This window comes from Panulirus ornatus, chromosome 6, assembly GCF_036320965.1.
Source record: "Panulirus ornatus isolate Po-2019 chromosome 6, ASM3632096v1, whole genome shotgun sequence".
NCBI lineage: Eukaryota > Metazoa > Arthropoda > Malacostraca > Decapoda > Palinuridae > Panulirus > Panulirus ornatus.
In genome coordinates, this window is record NC_092229.1 from 47,224,987 (window position 1) to 47,242,430 (window position 17,444).

The following is a 17,444-nucleotide window of genomic DNA, read 5'->3' on the forward strand; positions in this document are numbered from 1 at the left end:
TCTGTGGTGTTCACAAACATGCACTGTGAGAGAAACATAGCCGTTGAAACAGCTGACATCAACACCGAACCAGTCACCGGCACACCAAGTGAGGAGAATAGTAAGAGGCAAACTATATTGTGGTCAATATCAAAACCTCAACCCAGTACGTGGACTGTGAGACGTCTCGGAAAACGTGCACTACGCATACTCACCTTGTGGTGGAATGTGCCCCAACAGCCTGTTCTCCTTACCTGTGAAGACATAAAACTGCTCCCCCCCCCCAAAAAAAAAAAGAAAGTTCAGAAGAACGCAACAAGGATGGTACAAGACCTGAAAAGAATGACGTAAGAAGAGAAGAGGGAAATCCTCAACCTACCCAGATCTGAGGAAATGAGAGGTGATTACATGTACATTTCTAAGAGGCCATGACAGTGTCCTTGATGCTAGAGGCAGTCCAGGACAAGAGACATGACTGGAAGACAAGCATAAGTGGTGTAGAGATGGTTGGTGTGTCGGGTGGCTGTATGGATATTAGGCCTGTCAACTGCCACGGTCATTATAGATGTCAACAAGTTATAACCATCATCAGAAATTTTTGTCACTATCTTCAGACGGTGAAGACCATCCCAGAAGGCCAATTACACTCATTTGTATACGCCTCATGGTACAGAGGATTGTGAGGAAGTACTTCTCCAGCAGCAAGGTTCCGGAGTTGTGAAACAAGTGCAACTCGTAGGAAATAGATGTGACAACCATTGGAAAATTCACATAACCGTACGACAGCTGCACAGGGATGAAAAGCGAAGACTCACGGGTGAATTCTCTTCCCCTTGTGCACAAATTAGTATTAATCAAAACAGTATGCTTTTCGTTATATCAACAAAGACTCGTGGAAACACTTGCAATATGCATATATTCAAGCATAGTTCTTGTAACTACCAGATCACATTGTCTAGTTCTGGTTGTCGCATCGTGATACAACTCAGAGCTTTACTCTTTTTTTATATATAGTTATCTTAGTTAATATGGAAGTAACATTTATATCTCGTTTTCACTTCCTCACTTTCATTCTTTTAATTTCTCCAAAGGATTTTACTTTTAGCATTTAAACAGGCGAATGGCATCATCACTGTCAGGTTTTAACAATTGCCTAAAACTTAGCCTTAGCGATAACGATTATATTTCTTGAATGTCAGTAAGTTATTCAGACCCTCTGATCCGCACTTAAAACAACTTTGTTAATTTGTAACTTTGATGAATGCTTTACAAATTTATAGCTAGTTCATCGACTCCACTGTCCTTCATGACATATTGAAACGGTTTCAGCGATTGACGACCTCCTGACTTTCTACTGTACCCTGAAGTTATTTACTCGATGGAAACAACTCTGTATTAATTGAATCTTTTATGATAATAGCATGATGACGGTATGTAAAATTTTTCAATTAAAACAGCAACATTTTTACAGCGTAAAAGTTAGTAAGTCAGTAACATGTTGTAAAAGCGACCCAAACAAATAACATTTGGATTAGGGATTCAATCGAGCCAAACAATTACCTTGCCTTTAAAGGGCTTGATCGTGGTTAGAAAACAGTGTGGTTGTTATTTTGCATTGCAGGACATTCAAGGTAAGTTGGCAGTCATGATTTAAGGTAAAGTCACGCACTATCTACTCTGTTTTTTGTGGTTGAAGGGTATTTTATTTGGGTTTCCTAATGTTTTGACGATAAAACTGATATCAAAAGATGGCAGATTTTAGGTAAGTTCCTGTTCAGGGACAACAGGCATGACGTTGTTGGATGAGGTTGGGAGGAGAAAAACATTAAAGCGTCAGTAAATATGAATGTTAATAAACCTGTGAAGCAGTATGTAAGAGCTGCCTTGAAAGTGAAGCGTTGTGAGATATTAGATCTGTAAGGAATACTTTTAACTATTTATCTGTTGGCGGACGCACGTTTTCCAGGATAATGATGTTTGCTCTTGTGGAAACCCCGTTGTTGTCTCTGTAAAGAGTGATTTAACAGTGTAGGATTTTGCATTTTTACCTTAATTAGAACCATTCTTTCGATATCGCATAACTCGTTACTGGTAAGATTACGAGGGAGAGAGAAAATGGTGGGTTTAATAATAGGTAAGTAATGTAGAATACCAGTAAATATAAAAAGACAAATATAGTGTTTGATTCGGCAGATGTCATGTGGGCTCTCAAAAAAAAATGTACTCAGCTGCTCTGTGGATCATGTGGTTTGGAAGATAATTTAATTTCAGATCTGTTTTTAGATGTAGGAATCTGACAGATCTCATAAGCTTTGATTTGATCTGAATATCTTTTTGTACATTTAAACTCATCTAGTGTATTTGCAAATATTGGATTCTATTAGATTCAAATGTAACAACACAAGTTGGCATTCTGTAATATAGGAAAATAGGTATTTCATGACTCTTCAGGCAAGTTTTCTTGTATTACAGTTTCATTCAGTTTATATCTCAACATACAAATCAAGTAAAACTCAACAGAATCCAAGAGAGTGCCAAAAGAATGTTTAATGTCAACTGTCCACAGAATGCTCTCTTTTCTAATGTCGTTGTGCAATGTGTGAGGACATTAGACGATAATGGAAAATCATGGGCATCCCTTCTATTCATGTTCGGTTTCATAGACATTGATGAAAGTGGGGTAAGTTCCTAATCTATGGACACCACCTTTTAAGAAGATAGACATTGATGAAATTTTCAGGAAAGCATCATTGCAGTGTGTGGATTTGATATAGAGTGCAGGGTTTTAGGTATAGCATCCTTAATTCAATTGATAATATTTCATAAAGTGGGCAAGGCTTTGAAGGAGAAGGAAATTATGAGATATGAAAGATGAAATGATAAATGGACTCTGTAAGAACAGAAATATAACTTTGTGTTAAAGATGCAAACAGTAAATGAATAGGAGAGATGCCTAAGGTATTTCGAAGTAATTTTCTTATGTATTTGCATTACATGTAAGGACATTAGAAAAGTGACTTTCCAGGGGATGGCTGACTTAGAATATTCATCTTGCACTTGTTCATATTCAACAGAGATTTATTTAGTTTGTATGTTGCTATACAAGGCAAATGATGCTGTAATATAACAAGAAAATTTGCTAGTAAAATACAAGAAGTGCTCGTTATCATTTGTTATTTGTGCATTGTAATGAATACTGTTTGCCTCATAACACATTAATCTGACTTAATCAGAATTTTGCAAATATGTTGGGTGGATTCAGTTGTCTACATAAATTTAGGGCTTGAATCAGTGATTATGAGAACTCTTCCACACAAGATTAAATTTTTATATATCTTTAAGAAAAACACGGCAGAGATAAGTGGAGCACCATAAATGTTTTTTGCAAGAATGCATGGTAATATTGAGAACTTCTTCCCAAATGAAGTCTGTAAAGGTTAAAAGTTCATATTTTTTGGCTTCCAAATTTTGCAATAACAAGTTGATTAATGTTGAATGATAGCTTTAAAGGGTAATTACTAAAAATCCCATGCTCATATTATTCCTGACAGTAACAGCTAACACAACAAGACAACCGTTGCTTCATGCAGAAGGATGGGAGGCTAGAGCCTGCAGGCCTTTATGATAGGAGTAGTAACACCAATGATGATAAGATTTGAAGTGCTAATTCTTTCACAGATTGAATATATTTGTATTAAGACATCACTAAAAGGTGGGCAAAAGTACAGAATTAGAAAATATTTAGAAATCTTTCACAGCCCATACTAATGTGATAAAGAAACTAAATTACTGGGAACTGCCGATATCTCTAAGGCTATACTCCGCGGAGCATTAGTTAGAACTATTCAATTAGAACATTTAGCAGGAACTTTAAGTAGGAGCCACTGAAAACAAAGTGCTAGAGTTGCCCTCTGTCAGAAGCCTGTTAAAGGTGAGGCGCTAAAGGCTAATAAGAGGTACGAGAGTTCACTATGTATGGAGACTTTTGTCACTGCTAAGGGAATTCCCAAAGGGAACAGGCATCAGATATATATATATATATATATATATATATATATATATATATATATATATATATATATATTCATTTTTGGTTTGCTTTGGTTTGGTTTGGTTTTGTTTCCCACTTCTTGTTCTCTCCATCTCTGACACATATATCTTCTTTATCAATCTTTCCTCACTCATTCCCTCCATTTGGTGTATATATATATATATATATATATATATATATATATATATATATATATATATATATATATATATATTTTATTATTATACTTTGTTGCTCTCTCCCGCGTTAGCGAGGTAGGGCAAAGAAACAGATGAAAGAATGGCCCAACCCACCCACATACACATGTATATAAATACACGTCCACACACAGCACATGTACATACCTATACAATTCAACGTATACATATATATATATATATATATATATATATATACACAAACAGACATATACATATAATACACATGTACATAATTCATACTTTCTGCCCTTATTCATTCCTGTCGCCACCCCGCCACACGTGAAATGAAAACCCCCTCCCCCACATGTGTGCGAGGTAGTGCTAGGAAAAGACAACAAAGGCCACATTTGTTCACACTCAGTCTCTAGTTGTCATGTATAATGCACCGAAACCACAGCTCCCTTTCCACATCCAGGCCCCACAAAACTTTCCATGGTTTACCCCAGACGCTTCCATGCCCTGGTTCAATCCATTGACAGCATGTCAACCCCGATAGACCACACTGTTCCAATTCACTCTATTCCTTGCACGCCTTTTACCCTCCTGCATGTTCAGGCCCCGACCACTCAAAATCTTTTTCACTCCATCTTTCCACCTCCAATTTGGTCTCCCACTTCTCGTTCCCTCCACCTCTGACACATATATCCTCTTTGTCAGTCTTACCTCACTCACTCTCTCCATGTGACCAAACCATTTCAAAATGCCCTCTTCTGCTCTCTCAGCCCCACACTTTTTATTACCACACATCTCTCTTATCCTATTATTACTTACTCGGTCAAACCACCTCACACCACATATTGTCCTCAAACACCTCATTTCCAGCACATCCACCCTCGTGCGCACAACTCTATCCATAGCCCATGCCTCGCAACCATATAACATTGTCGGAACCACTATTCCTTCAAACATACCCATTTTTGCTTTCCGAGATAATGTTCTCGCCTTCCACACATTTTTCAATGCTCCCAGAACTTTTGCCACCTCCCCCACTGGATGACTTACTTCAGTTTCCATGGTTCCATCCGCTGCCAAATCCACTCCCAGATATCTCAAATGCTTCGCTTCCTCCAGTTTTCTCCATTTAAACTTACCTCCCATTGACTTGACCCTCAACCCTACTGTACCTAATAACCTTGCTTTTATTCACATTTACTCTCAGCTTTCTTCTTTCACACAGTTTGCCAAACTCATTCGCCAACTTCTGCAGTTTCTCACCCGAATCAGCCACCAGCGCTGTATCATCAGCGAACAACAACTGACTCACTTCCCAAGCTCTCTCATCCACAACAGACTGCATACTTGGCCCTCTCTCCAAAACCCTTGCATTCACCTCCCTAACAACCTCATCCATAAACAAATTAAACAACCATGGAGACATCACGCACCCCTCCCGCAAACCTACATTCACTGAAAACCAGTTACTTTCCTCTCTTCCTACTCATACACATGCCTTACATCCTCAATAAAAACTTTTCACTGCTTCTAACAACTTGCCTCCCATACCATATATTCTTAATACCTCCCACAGAGCATCTCTATCAACTCTATCGTATGCCTTCTCCAGATCCATAAGTGCTACATACAAATCCATTTGCTTTTCTATGTATTTCTCACATACACTCTTCAAAGCAAACACCTGATCCACACATCCTCTATCACTTCTGAAGCCACACTGCTCTTCCCCAATCTGATGCTCTGTACATGCCTTCACCCTCTCAATCAATACCCTCCCATATAATTTCCCAGGAGTACTCAAGAAACGTATACTCTGTAATTTGAGCACTCAACTTTATCCCCTTTGCCTTTGTACAGTTGAACTATACAAGCATTCTGCCAATCCTCAGGCACCTCACGATGTGTCATACATACATTAAATAACATTACCAACCTGTCAACAACACAGTCACCCCTTTTTTTGATAAATTCCACTGCAGTACCATCCAAACCCACTGCCTTCCCGGCTTTCAACTTCCGCAATTCTTTTACTACCTCCTGTCTGTTTACCAAACCATTCTCCCTAACCCTTTCACTTTGCACACCACCTCGACCAAAACACCCTATATCTGCCACTCTATCATCAAACACATTCAACAAACCTTCAAAATACTCACTCCATCTCCTTCTCACATTACCACTACTTGTTATCACCTCCCCATTAGCCCCCTTCACTGAATGGGAATGAATAAAGGCAGACAGTATGAATTATGTACATGTGTAAATATGTATATGTCTCTGTGTGTATATATATGTATACGTTGAGATTTATAGGTTTGTATATTTGCGTGTGTGGACGTGTATGTATATACATGTGTATGTGGGTGGGCTGGGCCATTCTTTCGTCTGTTTCCTTGTGTTACCTTGCTAACACGGCAGACAGCAACAAAGCAAAACAGAAAAATAAATGAATAATGTATATATCTGTGTGTGTGGTTTCAGTGCATTATACATGACAACCAGAGACTGAGTGTGAACGAATGTGGCCTTTATCTTTTCCTAGCGCTACCTCGTGCACATGTGGGGGGAGGGAGCTGTCATTTCATGTGTGGCGGGGTGGCAATGGGAATGAACAAGGGCAGACAGTATGAATTATGTACATGTGTATATATATATATATATTTTGTGTGATCGGGGCCTGAACATGCAGGAGGGTGAAAGGAGGGCAAGGAATAGAGTGAATTGGAGCGATGTGGTATACAGGGGTTGACGTGCTGTCAGTGGATTGAATCAAGGCATGTGAAGCGTCTGGGGTAAACCATGGAAAGCTGTGTAGGTATGTATATTTGCGTGTGTGGACGTATGTATATACATGTGTATGGGGGGGGGGCCATTTCTTTCGTCTGTTTCCTTGCGCTACCTCGCAAACGCGGGAGACAGCGACAAAGTATAATAAATAAATAAATAAATATATATATATATATATATATATATATATATATATATATATATATATATATGTCTGAGTGTGTATATATATGTATATGTTGAGATGTATAGGTATGTATATGTGCATGTGTGGACGTGTATGTATATACATGTGTATCTGGGTGGGTTGGGCCGTTCTTTTGTCTGTTTCCTTGCGCTAACGCAGGAGACAGCGACAAAGTATAATAAAGAATAGTAAAATAATATATTCCTTAGAGTGCTAATGGAAGAGGAATATCATCATCTATTTATATGTTTATTTTGCTTTGTCCCTGTCTCCCGTGTTTGCGAGGTAGCGCAAGGAAACAGATGAAAGAAATGGCCCAACCCACCCCCATACACATGTATATACGTACACGTCCATACACGCAAATATACATACCTATACACCTCAATGTACATATATATATATACACACACAGACATATACATATATACACATGTACATAATTCATACTGTCTGCCTTTATTTGTTCCCATCGTCACCTCGCCACACATGGAATAACATCCCCCTCCCCCCTCATGTGTGCGAGGTAGCGCTAGAAAAAGACAACGAAGGCCCCATTCACTCGCACTCAGTCTCCAGCTGCCACGTAATAATGCCCAAACCACAGCTCCCCCTCCACATCCAGGCCCCACAGAACTTTCCATGGTTTACCCCAGACGCTTCACATGGCCTGATTCAATCCATTGACAGCACGTCGACCCCGGTATACCACATCGATCGAATTCACTCTATTCCTTGCCCGCCTTTCACCCTCCTGCATGTTCAGGCCCCGATCACTCAAAATCTTTTTCACTCCATCTCTCCACCTCCAATTTGGTCTCCCACTTCTCGTTCCCTCCACCTCCGACACATATATCCTCTTGGTCAATCTTTCCTCACTCATTCTCTCCATGTGCCCAAACCATTTCAAAACACCCTCTTCTGCTCTCTCAACCACGCTCTTTTTATTTCCACACATCTCTCTTACCCTTACATTACTTACTCGATCAAACCACCTCACACCACATATTGTCCTCAAACATCTCATTTCCAGCACATCCACCCTCCTGTGCACAACTCTATCCATAGCCCATGCCTCGCAGCCATACAACATTGTTGGAACCACTATTCCTTCAAACATAGCCATTTTTGCTTTCTGAGATAATGTTCTCGACTTCCACACATTCTTCAAGGCTCCCAGGATTTTCGCCCCCTACCCCACCCTATGATTCACTTCCGCTTCCATGGTTCCATCCACTGCCAGATCCACTCCCAGATATCTAAAACACTTTACTTCCTCCAGTTTTTCTCCATTCAAACTTACCTCCCAATTGACTTGACCCTCAACCCTATTGTACCTAATAACCTTTGCTCTTATTCACATTTACTCTTAACTTTCTTCTTTCACACACTTTACCAAACTCAGTCATCTATACCTGGAAAATCCTTGAAGAAATGATTCCCTACTCACATTTAGATATAACACCCTTTCCCTGCTCACATTCAGGAATAGTATCCTTCTACAGGACTCCCTACTCACATTCAGAAGTAACATCCTATTAATACAGCATGAAGACTGTAAAATACTACCTCTGAAATCCAAAGGTGCAATATTCACAAAAAGAGAGAACATTTGAAATATTAGAGGCTGAAGACTCTTTAACACCTTGCCAACTACCATCAGAAACAGGATAGGATGCTCAGTAGAGAAGTGTAAGAGTATACTGGACAAGTACCTACAAAGTATACTGGACCAACCAGGCTGTGGGGGCTTTATAGGCCTGAGGGCTGTGGCTTCCAACAGCTTAGTTGAATAGAGACCAAATGCAACAGCCTGGGCCCAGTTCAGGCTGTCGGGAAGAAGACCTCTTAAGGCCTTCACTGGGTATGCACTAGGTAACCCATATGAGAAAAACTAAGATATCGGACACATAGAAGTGGCATCTGAATTTTAGCCCATCACAGAAAGTGGTACCAATGGGTTCTTTATACTCTCAACTGAAGAAACAGTGCTTTTACCTCACAATTCCTCTCTATTTCTAAGCCCTGTCCATTTTATGAGAGCTTGAAATTGTTGGAATAAAAGGTATTACCCCTGAAATCCCAGGTAAGATTGAAGAATATGGTCATGCATTTTCTAGATGATAGGATTTATTGAAATTAATACCACTGGATTTCTTGCAATTTATAGAGTTCATATAGAGAATGGGATTTTAGATGTAGCCTCTCAACTCCCATCAATTTTAAATTCTTTGAAAGTGGGTGGCATTTTGAAGCAGAGGAGATTTTTTGGTAAGAATACTCAAAATGAACAGTAGTGTAAATGATACATTTGTGAAACTTTCATTCAATTTTAGAAAATAGGAAATAAGTAGGAAGTATGCCTATGATATAGCATGAGGGCATTAGAAAAAAGGATAAGAGTAGTTTTAGTTTTTTAAAATGGAAAAATTATGTTTTGAAAATGACAGGTCTTAGATGCTGAGATGAATTTTAAAAAAGCTAGTTTTCAGAGTACTATAACAAATAGCAAAGGATAGAAAAGTAGAAGTATTTAGGAATAACATACAGGGGAGTTCCTTCTCCCTTCCAATGCTTTGACAGTTAAGAGGCTGATGGAATTGACTCATTTAAAACAAATTTCAAACTTACTGAGTCATCTCGGGAAGATTTCATGTCACTTTGAATACCAATATTGTGGTCAAACTGTGAGAGAATGATTTCATTGCTTTTTTTTTTGCCAGGTGGGTGGCATAAACCTTGTTTTTATTCATTATAAAAATGTGCAGAGCCTTCACCTAAAACCTTGTATTCATTTTTACTGTTGTATTGCTGCTTTTGGTCATGTAAAGCTAATGCTTCTCATTTTGAACTCCAAAATTGAGATCTGATCCTAGGAATACCAAGCTTTTGGCAAAATTGACAGGCAAATACTAAATTGAATGATGTTCTTTGATATGTCATTTTTTTGTAAAGTTGATCTTTTATAAGAAATGTAATAGATTTAGTTCAGCTTTGACACTTCTGAACAGGTGAAGGTCATGGTGGGACATATAATGAATTTGCAGTGAAGAAGGCCTTGCATCAAAATTGATATTTTGTATGTTAAGAAGATTTTTGCAAATATCCCCCAGACATTTAAATCACTGTCGTTATACCTTTGATTGTTGAAGATGTAGTAGCATTATTGATAACATTCATCAAAATACCCTACGTGGTGGCAGTTTAGGGAGTCAATTGTCACCAGTTTGCACCAAGAAAAAGAAATCTGAAGAAAACATGATGTAAACTGGGCTGGTATACACTTAATGTCTCAAAACCCATAATTCAGCCACTGTTCAGACTTGCATTTGTTGGATTTGTCAAATTATTTGTATTATTTTTACGATGAACATAAATAGTGGATCAGATGAATTGTATCTTAACTTTAGGAGTTATATTTTCCTAATATTCAGGTATATATAGATTTCATACAGAATTACAACTACAGTATAGTTATATAATGCATTTACCCAAGGAATCATCTTTTTTTTCACTCCCAAAACTTAGTAAAGTTCTAATGAATAATTGTACTGAATTTGAAATGCTGGGGATAACATTTGTCTTAGTTAAGGTAATGGGTGGGTGAACATTGTTTCATGCTGTGATGAGTTTGATGCCTTAGGAGAGGCAGGAGGCAGGGCTTTCATTTCATCCATTGTGTGAGGTGGCAAAACCATGCATAGAGGATCATCCATTGTATGAACTGGTATGGATGTGCTTGGAGGATCATCTATTTTATGAGCTGGTGTGGATGTGCTTGGAGGATCATCCATTACATTGGCTGGTGAGGATGTGCTTAGAGGATTGTCCATTGTATGAACTAGTGTGGACATGCTTGGAGGATCATCCATTGCATGAATTAATGCAGACATGCTTGGAGGATCATTCACTGTCTGAATTGGTGTGTATGTGTTTGGAGGATCATCTATTGTATGAGCTGGTGTGGAGGTGCTTGGAGGATCATCCATTGTATGAGCTGGTATGGACGTGCTTGTAGGATCATCCATGGCATGAACTGGTGTGGACATGCTTAGAGGATCATCCATTGTATAAGCTGGTATGGAGTGCTTGGAGGATCATTCATATTATGAGCTGGAGTGAATTTGCTTGGTATGAACATGCTCGAAGGATGGTCAAAAGTTAGCTCAAGCTCAGGAGCATCAGGCAAAGGGTTTGGGAGGGGATTGTTGTTTCTGGGCTTATACCATGTATTAATGCCTTGTTAAACTGTACTTATATTTTCACTTGCTTCATGTAATTTTGTTTTTCTTTGATTGACTTTTGTGAATCCCATACAAGCTTATAATCTCTTGAAGGATAATCTCTTGTAGGGTGATGAGTCTCTTGTGTTCCAAGAACCTAATGAAATGACTTGCCAGTTTTAATTCTGCGTCTTTGCTAATTCTTTCCTGTTTAACTTTGGTGTCACTATCACTCTCATCGCTGTCTACTTGAATGGGCTTTATCACCAGTGAAACTATTCCTTAATGTTATACGACATTCCCTTAGTACTTTGGCTGATTTTGCCCCATACATTCTTACATGTAATACAATAATTCAAAACAGAGCAGACATTGGACTGGTGACATGTGGATGCTTGGGCAATACCTGCACATTAGGGTGGCGCATTCTGTAAATAAGTACCATTTAACCAAGTACCAATACCCTTGTAAGTGGTGAAGTATGGGAATTACCAGAGTTTTGAATGCCTAGATTGGAGATGTTTAGAGTGTGTAAAAAAGGGGAAAAATTGAAATGAAGTAAGAGAATATAGAAGTTGGAGGGTAAAACAATGTAAGATAGAGGAATGGAGTGTAGTAGTTTCTGAACAGAAGTGTAAGATTTAGTTATTAGGTGTATACTGAACCACCAAGTGTGCTGTCGTGAAAATAGGTAGAATCAAGAACTAACAGTGGGAAATAGAACATATCTGTCTCACAGGTACTTTTTTTAGGGGCAACTGAGACTAGTGTGTCTGTTACCCAAAATATATACTCCATTCCATTAACAAGAAAAAAAAGTTCACAAAGGATAAGGTTCAGCTTAATCTCGCTGGTTTCTGTTAATTATCAAAGGTTGTTTTCTTAGAGCAAGTTGAAGGATGCAGATTGTCAAGCATATTACTTAGCATTTGTAAGTGAAAATATATAATAATGTATAATTCATAGAATAATATGTCACAATATTTTTTACTTATTTAGACTGTATTAATGGTTTAGGTTATAAGAATGCGGAACTATTAGAAAAGACGTATGAAGTCATAATTTTATTTATTACATCATATGCATATTTATTAATGGATTATGAAAACTTATTGTATTATTTGTCTTATATCCACTTAATTGTGATATCCTGTATTATAGGAAGAAGACTGACGAATTCAATTATATTCCCCTGTACTATCTACTTTCATACAGAAATAATTGTTAGCATTCAGTATGTACTATGTAAAATGTATTCAGGAAGATAGGTATGTAAATATGTACATAATGTAATTCATAGTTGAAATTACTTGGTTGTCACACTGTTATTTATATAAATACCTAATATGCTTCATACAGTGTTAATCTAGTTTTCACACTGTTAGGATATATAAATACATAATATGCTTCATACAGTGTTAATCCAGTTATATGTGCATAATTAAGTTTATGTTTGTCCATGTTCAATACGACATATACAGTACTATCTTTATGAGTATAAAGAATTAACAGTATCTCACTAAGAGCTGATTATTGTACAGCAGTAAAACCCACACCATCCTTGAGTGATCTTTGTCATAGAGTATGATATTTTCTCAATATGTTGATTAGTGCTTGCAATGGAAATCCTTGAATTTCTTCACAGATAACTCCTTCCCTTTTAATAAGTGTGTTTTATATTTTCTGACCATCACAGTAGTAACTACCACTAAAAGTATGGAATTATAATGCCCATTTACTGGAATGGTACAGAATAATATATACTGGATTTGCTGACTGTTATCTACAATTATCATATTCATTTTTTTTATTATTTTTAGAATCTTAGGATAACTTGGTACGAATTTTCGTTAAGGGAAGGGGGCCATCTTAGTGGACAAGCAACAATTGCTGGCTAGGAAATTTGATTGAAGTTTTACGTTCTTACGAAAGTAACTTCAACCAATTTCATTTAGTCTTTGGAGAGTGCTCAACCGCTAAACCGTAGGGTCAATAAGTTTTAATTGATGGGATGAAGGAAGAAATTTGCTTCATCTTTCTGGCTAAAAGTAAGTATATATCAATGACCACATCCCAACAGGTAGGTATAAATTCTTTATAATGAAAGAACAGTTCCTATAAGCACTATATTATATTTAAATATTCACAGTCAAAATTCATCAGAGTCCCAAATTTATATTGAACTCATCCAAGCTGTCAGTAACCTTTCAGTTACCCAAGAAATCCCATTATAACACAGTATGATAGTGTCATTGTACTTCACTTGATCATATATAGCATGAGCTGTATAGGACACACTATTCAATGATAGGGAGCCGTTGTAGAGGATTATATTATGTCATTAACATATTGGGAGACACTGAACACCAACAGGAGTACAGCGACATTCTTTGCACTTTGCAGATAGCTCTGGGATCCTGTCCTTGACAACATACATACGACCATAGATGTTGCATCCAGACAGTTTGAGAAGACCTGTCAAAGAACAAATGATTAATATAGGGCAAAAAATTCACAAGGTAATTGATATCTTATAAGAGTGTAATACACGAGATCAGAGTGAATGCTGAGCTAAACCAAAATTCATTCAGATATAGAATCAGAGACAGCTGCATTTTCTCTGTCATTGTCTTCATTCCCTCTTTGTTTAATTTTCATTTGTCTTCTGAATAATAGGTAAATATTCTTACTTGCCTCTATTTGATTGTCTCATTCTAACCACACCCCTTATATTTATTCTCTGTAATGAACAAACATACTATGACAGATTTTGGTACTCCCATACAATTTCAATTTGTCTAAGTACATCCATATTTTTTATCTCCAAAACTAGTTTTGCTGTTTGCTTCATGTCAAAGTAGGGTGGTTCATGCAAAATATTCAGGTCACTTCACATTACAATAAACTTATTCATTCTAACAGTTTTTCTCACACAGTACTTTGTCTTTCTGTCTCACTTCAGTGTCCATCCTCAATCTTGCTTAAACATTTTTTTTCTAATTTATTTTTTGGAAGCTCATGCCCTTTGAAAACTTCATTTTTATATTTCTTGACCACTTTTGTCACATTTTCACAACCACCCCATTCTGAAGTGTTGTCATAAAACTTGCAGAGTTAAACTGAAATGTTTTCTTTGTTGATTTTTTTTTTGCTGTTTTACCATGACACTAAATATTTTTATGCCCCAAACCTTTTTAGAATGAGGCATTTTTGTATTCCTGATTGCTGGGCTAGATCATGTTTGCCCCTCATCACACAATGAGATTTTTCATAGTCCTCAGCTCTTGTTCAGAAACAGAGCTGCACCATTCATCCATTTGTTTGTTCCTCTTCATCTCCCAGACTTTGCACTCCAGTCACTAGCTTTACTAAATCAAATTGGATTTTAATGAGACATGACAAAATTGTTCATTATCATTAATCTTCAGCACAGCTGTAAGGGTGAAGCCAGATCCTACAAACATTTATACATCCACACTTATGTTTAAAGCTTTAGTTACTATTAGTCTCGTATTTTGTCAAATATGGTGATATTACTGATTTTGCTGACTTTTAGATCATGTTGGAGAATGACAAATTTCATATTTTTTTTTATATAAGTAGGTACATTCCACCATTCATTTTTGCTTCTGTGAGTTTTATGAGTGTCAGAGAGAGCTCTTGCTCTCAGACAAAATAGAGTATATTACAAGATTTCACTTTTTTCAGTTTAGTTTATCCATAATTATTTGCCTCTTCTCACATTCTTGAGGTTGTTTCAGGAACGCATGAAGAAACATCACTAATTTGCTCACATCCATTTTGGTTGTCATGTGTGATGCACCAAAGCCACTCTGTCCCCAGCTAAGCCCCATAAATCTTTCTGTGGTTTCCTTCTGATTGCTTTCAATGACCTGGTTAAGCTCACTGACAATGTACTACATTGCTCCAGCTTACTTTATGCAATGCATACTTTATACCCTCCCTTATTTCCAGTCCCTAATGACTCAAAATGTTTTTCATTCACTCTCATCTTGTGTCTCCATGTCCTCTTTCTCTCCACTTTTGACACATGTATCCTCTTTGGTAAGCATCTCCTCACCCATCATCTTCATATGTTCAAACTGTTTCAGCAAATCCTGATCAGCTCTCTCAAACATGCTCTCCTTGCTAACACACCTCTCTTGCATGTCATTCCCTACTCAATCAACCTCCTCACAACATGTATTGTCTTAAAGCATATGATTTCCAACAAATCTGCCGTCTTTAATACTTTGCATTTAAGATCATGAAACACACCACAGAGCACTGCTGGGATCACTATACTATCACACATACCCATCTTTTGCACACTCCTCAATGCACCCATGATGTTTGCCCACTCACTCATTCTGTTCATTTCAGCTCCCTAATTCTGTCTGTTGCCATATCCTATCCCAGGTATCTAAAACACCTCACTTCCATGGGTGAGTGTTCAAACTAAAGAGACATAAGTTTGTTGAGTATTCCTATAAAATTATATGGGAGGGTATTGATTGAGAGGGTGAAGGCATGTACAGAGCATCAGATTGGGGAGGAGCTTGTGGTTTTAGAAGTAGTAGAGGATGTGTGGATTAGGTGGTTACTTTGTTGAAGAATGTATGAGAAAAATACTTAGAAAAACAGATAGATTTGTATGTAGTATTTATGGATCTGGAGAAAGCATATCAGAGGGTTGATAGAGATGCTTTGTGAAATGTCTTAAAAATATATGGTGTGGGAGGTATACTAAGAGGTTTTTATCAAGGGTGTAAGGCATGTGTATGAGTAAGAAGAGAGGAGAGTGATTGGTTCCCAGTGAAGGTTGGTCTGTGGCAGGGATGTATGATGTCCCCATAGTTGTTTAATTTGTTTATGGGTGGAATGGTTAGGGAGGTAAATGCATGAGTTTTGGAGAGAGGGGCAAGTATGCAGTCTGTTGTGGATGAGAGGGCCTGGGAAGTGAGTCAGTTGTAGTTTGCTGATGATACAGCACTGGTGGCTGATTCAAAAGAGAAGCTGCAGAAGTTGGTGACTGAATTTGGAAAAGTGTGTGAAAGGAGAAAATTGAGTGTAAATGTGAATATGAGCAAGGTTATTAGGTTCAGCAGGGTTGAGGAACAAGTTTGTTGGGATGTAAGTTTGAATGGAGAAACATTAAGAGGAAGTGAAGCATTTTAGATATCTGGGAGTGGACTTGGCAGTGAATGGAGCCATGGAAATGGAAGTGTCATAATGTTTTGGGAGAACATGATTTTGGATAGCAAAAATGGGTATGTTTGAAGGAATAGTAGTTCCAACAATATTTTATGATTGTGAGGCTTGGGCTATAGATATGGTTGTACAAAGAAGGGTGGTTGTGTTGGGAATTAAATGTTTGAGGGCAATATGTGGTGTGAGGTGGTTTGATCGAGTAAGTAGTGAAAGAGTAAGAGAGATGTATGGTGATAAAAAGAGTGTGGTTGAGAGATCAGAAGGTGCGTTGAAATGGTTTGGATTCATGGAACAAATGAGTGAAGAAAGGTTGACAAAGGTGTCACAGGTGGAGGAAACAAGGAGAAGTAGGTGACCAAATTGGAGGTGGAAGGATGGAGTGAAAAAGATTCTGAGTGATTGGGGCCTTAACATGCAGGAGGATGAGAGGTGTGCATGAAATAGAGTGAATTGGTATGATGTGGTATACTGGGGTTGATGGGCTGTTAATGACTGAACAAGGGCATGTAAAACGTCTGGGGTAAATCCTGGAAAGGTCTGTGGGGCCTGGATGTGGATAGGGAGCTGTGGTTTTGGTTCATTACACGACAGCTAGAGAATGAGCCCCCTGCTTCCTCCCCTTTTAATTGCCTTTTACGACATGCAGGGAATACACGGGAAGTATTCTTTCTCCCCTATCCCCAGGGATATATATATATATATATATATCATATATCCTCTTGGTCAATCTTTCCTCACTCATCCTCTCCATGTGCCCAAACCACTTCAAAACACCCTCTTCTGCTCTCTCAACCACGCTCTTTTTATTTCCACACATCTTTCTTACCCTTACGTTACTCACTTCATCAAAC

General features: G+C 37.9%; 2 protein-coding genes across 7 annotated transcripts in view; one reads left to right on the top strand and one right to left on the bottom strand.

Moving 5' to 3' along the window:
- The first annotated feature begins 1,485 nt into the window (after positions 1-1,485).
- Positions 1,486-17,444, top strand: part of LOC139749197 (DNA oxidative demethylase ALKBH2-like) — a 620,232-nt gene continuing 604,273 nt past the window's right edge. For 3 of the 4 annotated variants that reach the window (XM_071662873.1, XM_071662872.1, XM_071662875.1), the window contains exon 1: positions 1,486-1,610. The gene's annotated coding sequence lies outside the window, so the exon portion shown is untranslated. The remainder of the gene's footprint in view (positions 1,611-17,444) is intronic. The other variant, XM_071662876.1, reaches the window with a different exon arrangement.
- The window catches only part of LOC139749191 (uncharacterized), a 148,740-nt gene continuing 143,729 nt past the window's right edge, over positions 12,434-17,444 (bottom strand). For all 3 annotated transcript variants that reach the window (XM_071662864.1, XM_071662863.1, XM_071662862.1), the window contains one exon: positions 12,434-13,857. In XM_071662864.1, the coding sequence (XP_071518965.1) occupies positions 13,724-13,857 (134 nt within the window). In that variant the 3' untranslated portion in view covers positions 12,434-13,723. The remainder of the gene's footprint in view (positions 13,858-17,444) is intronic.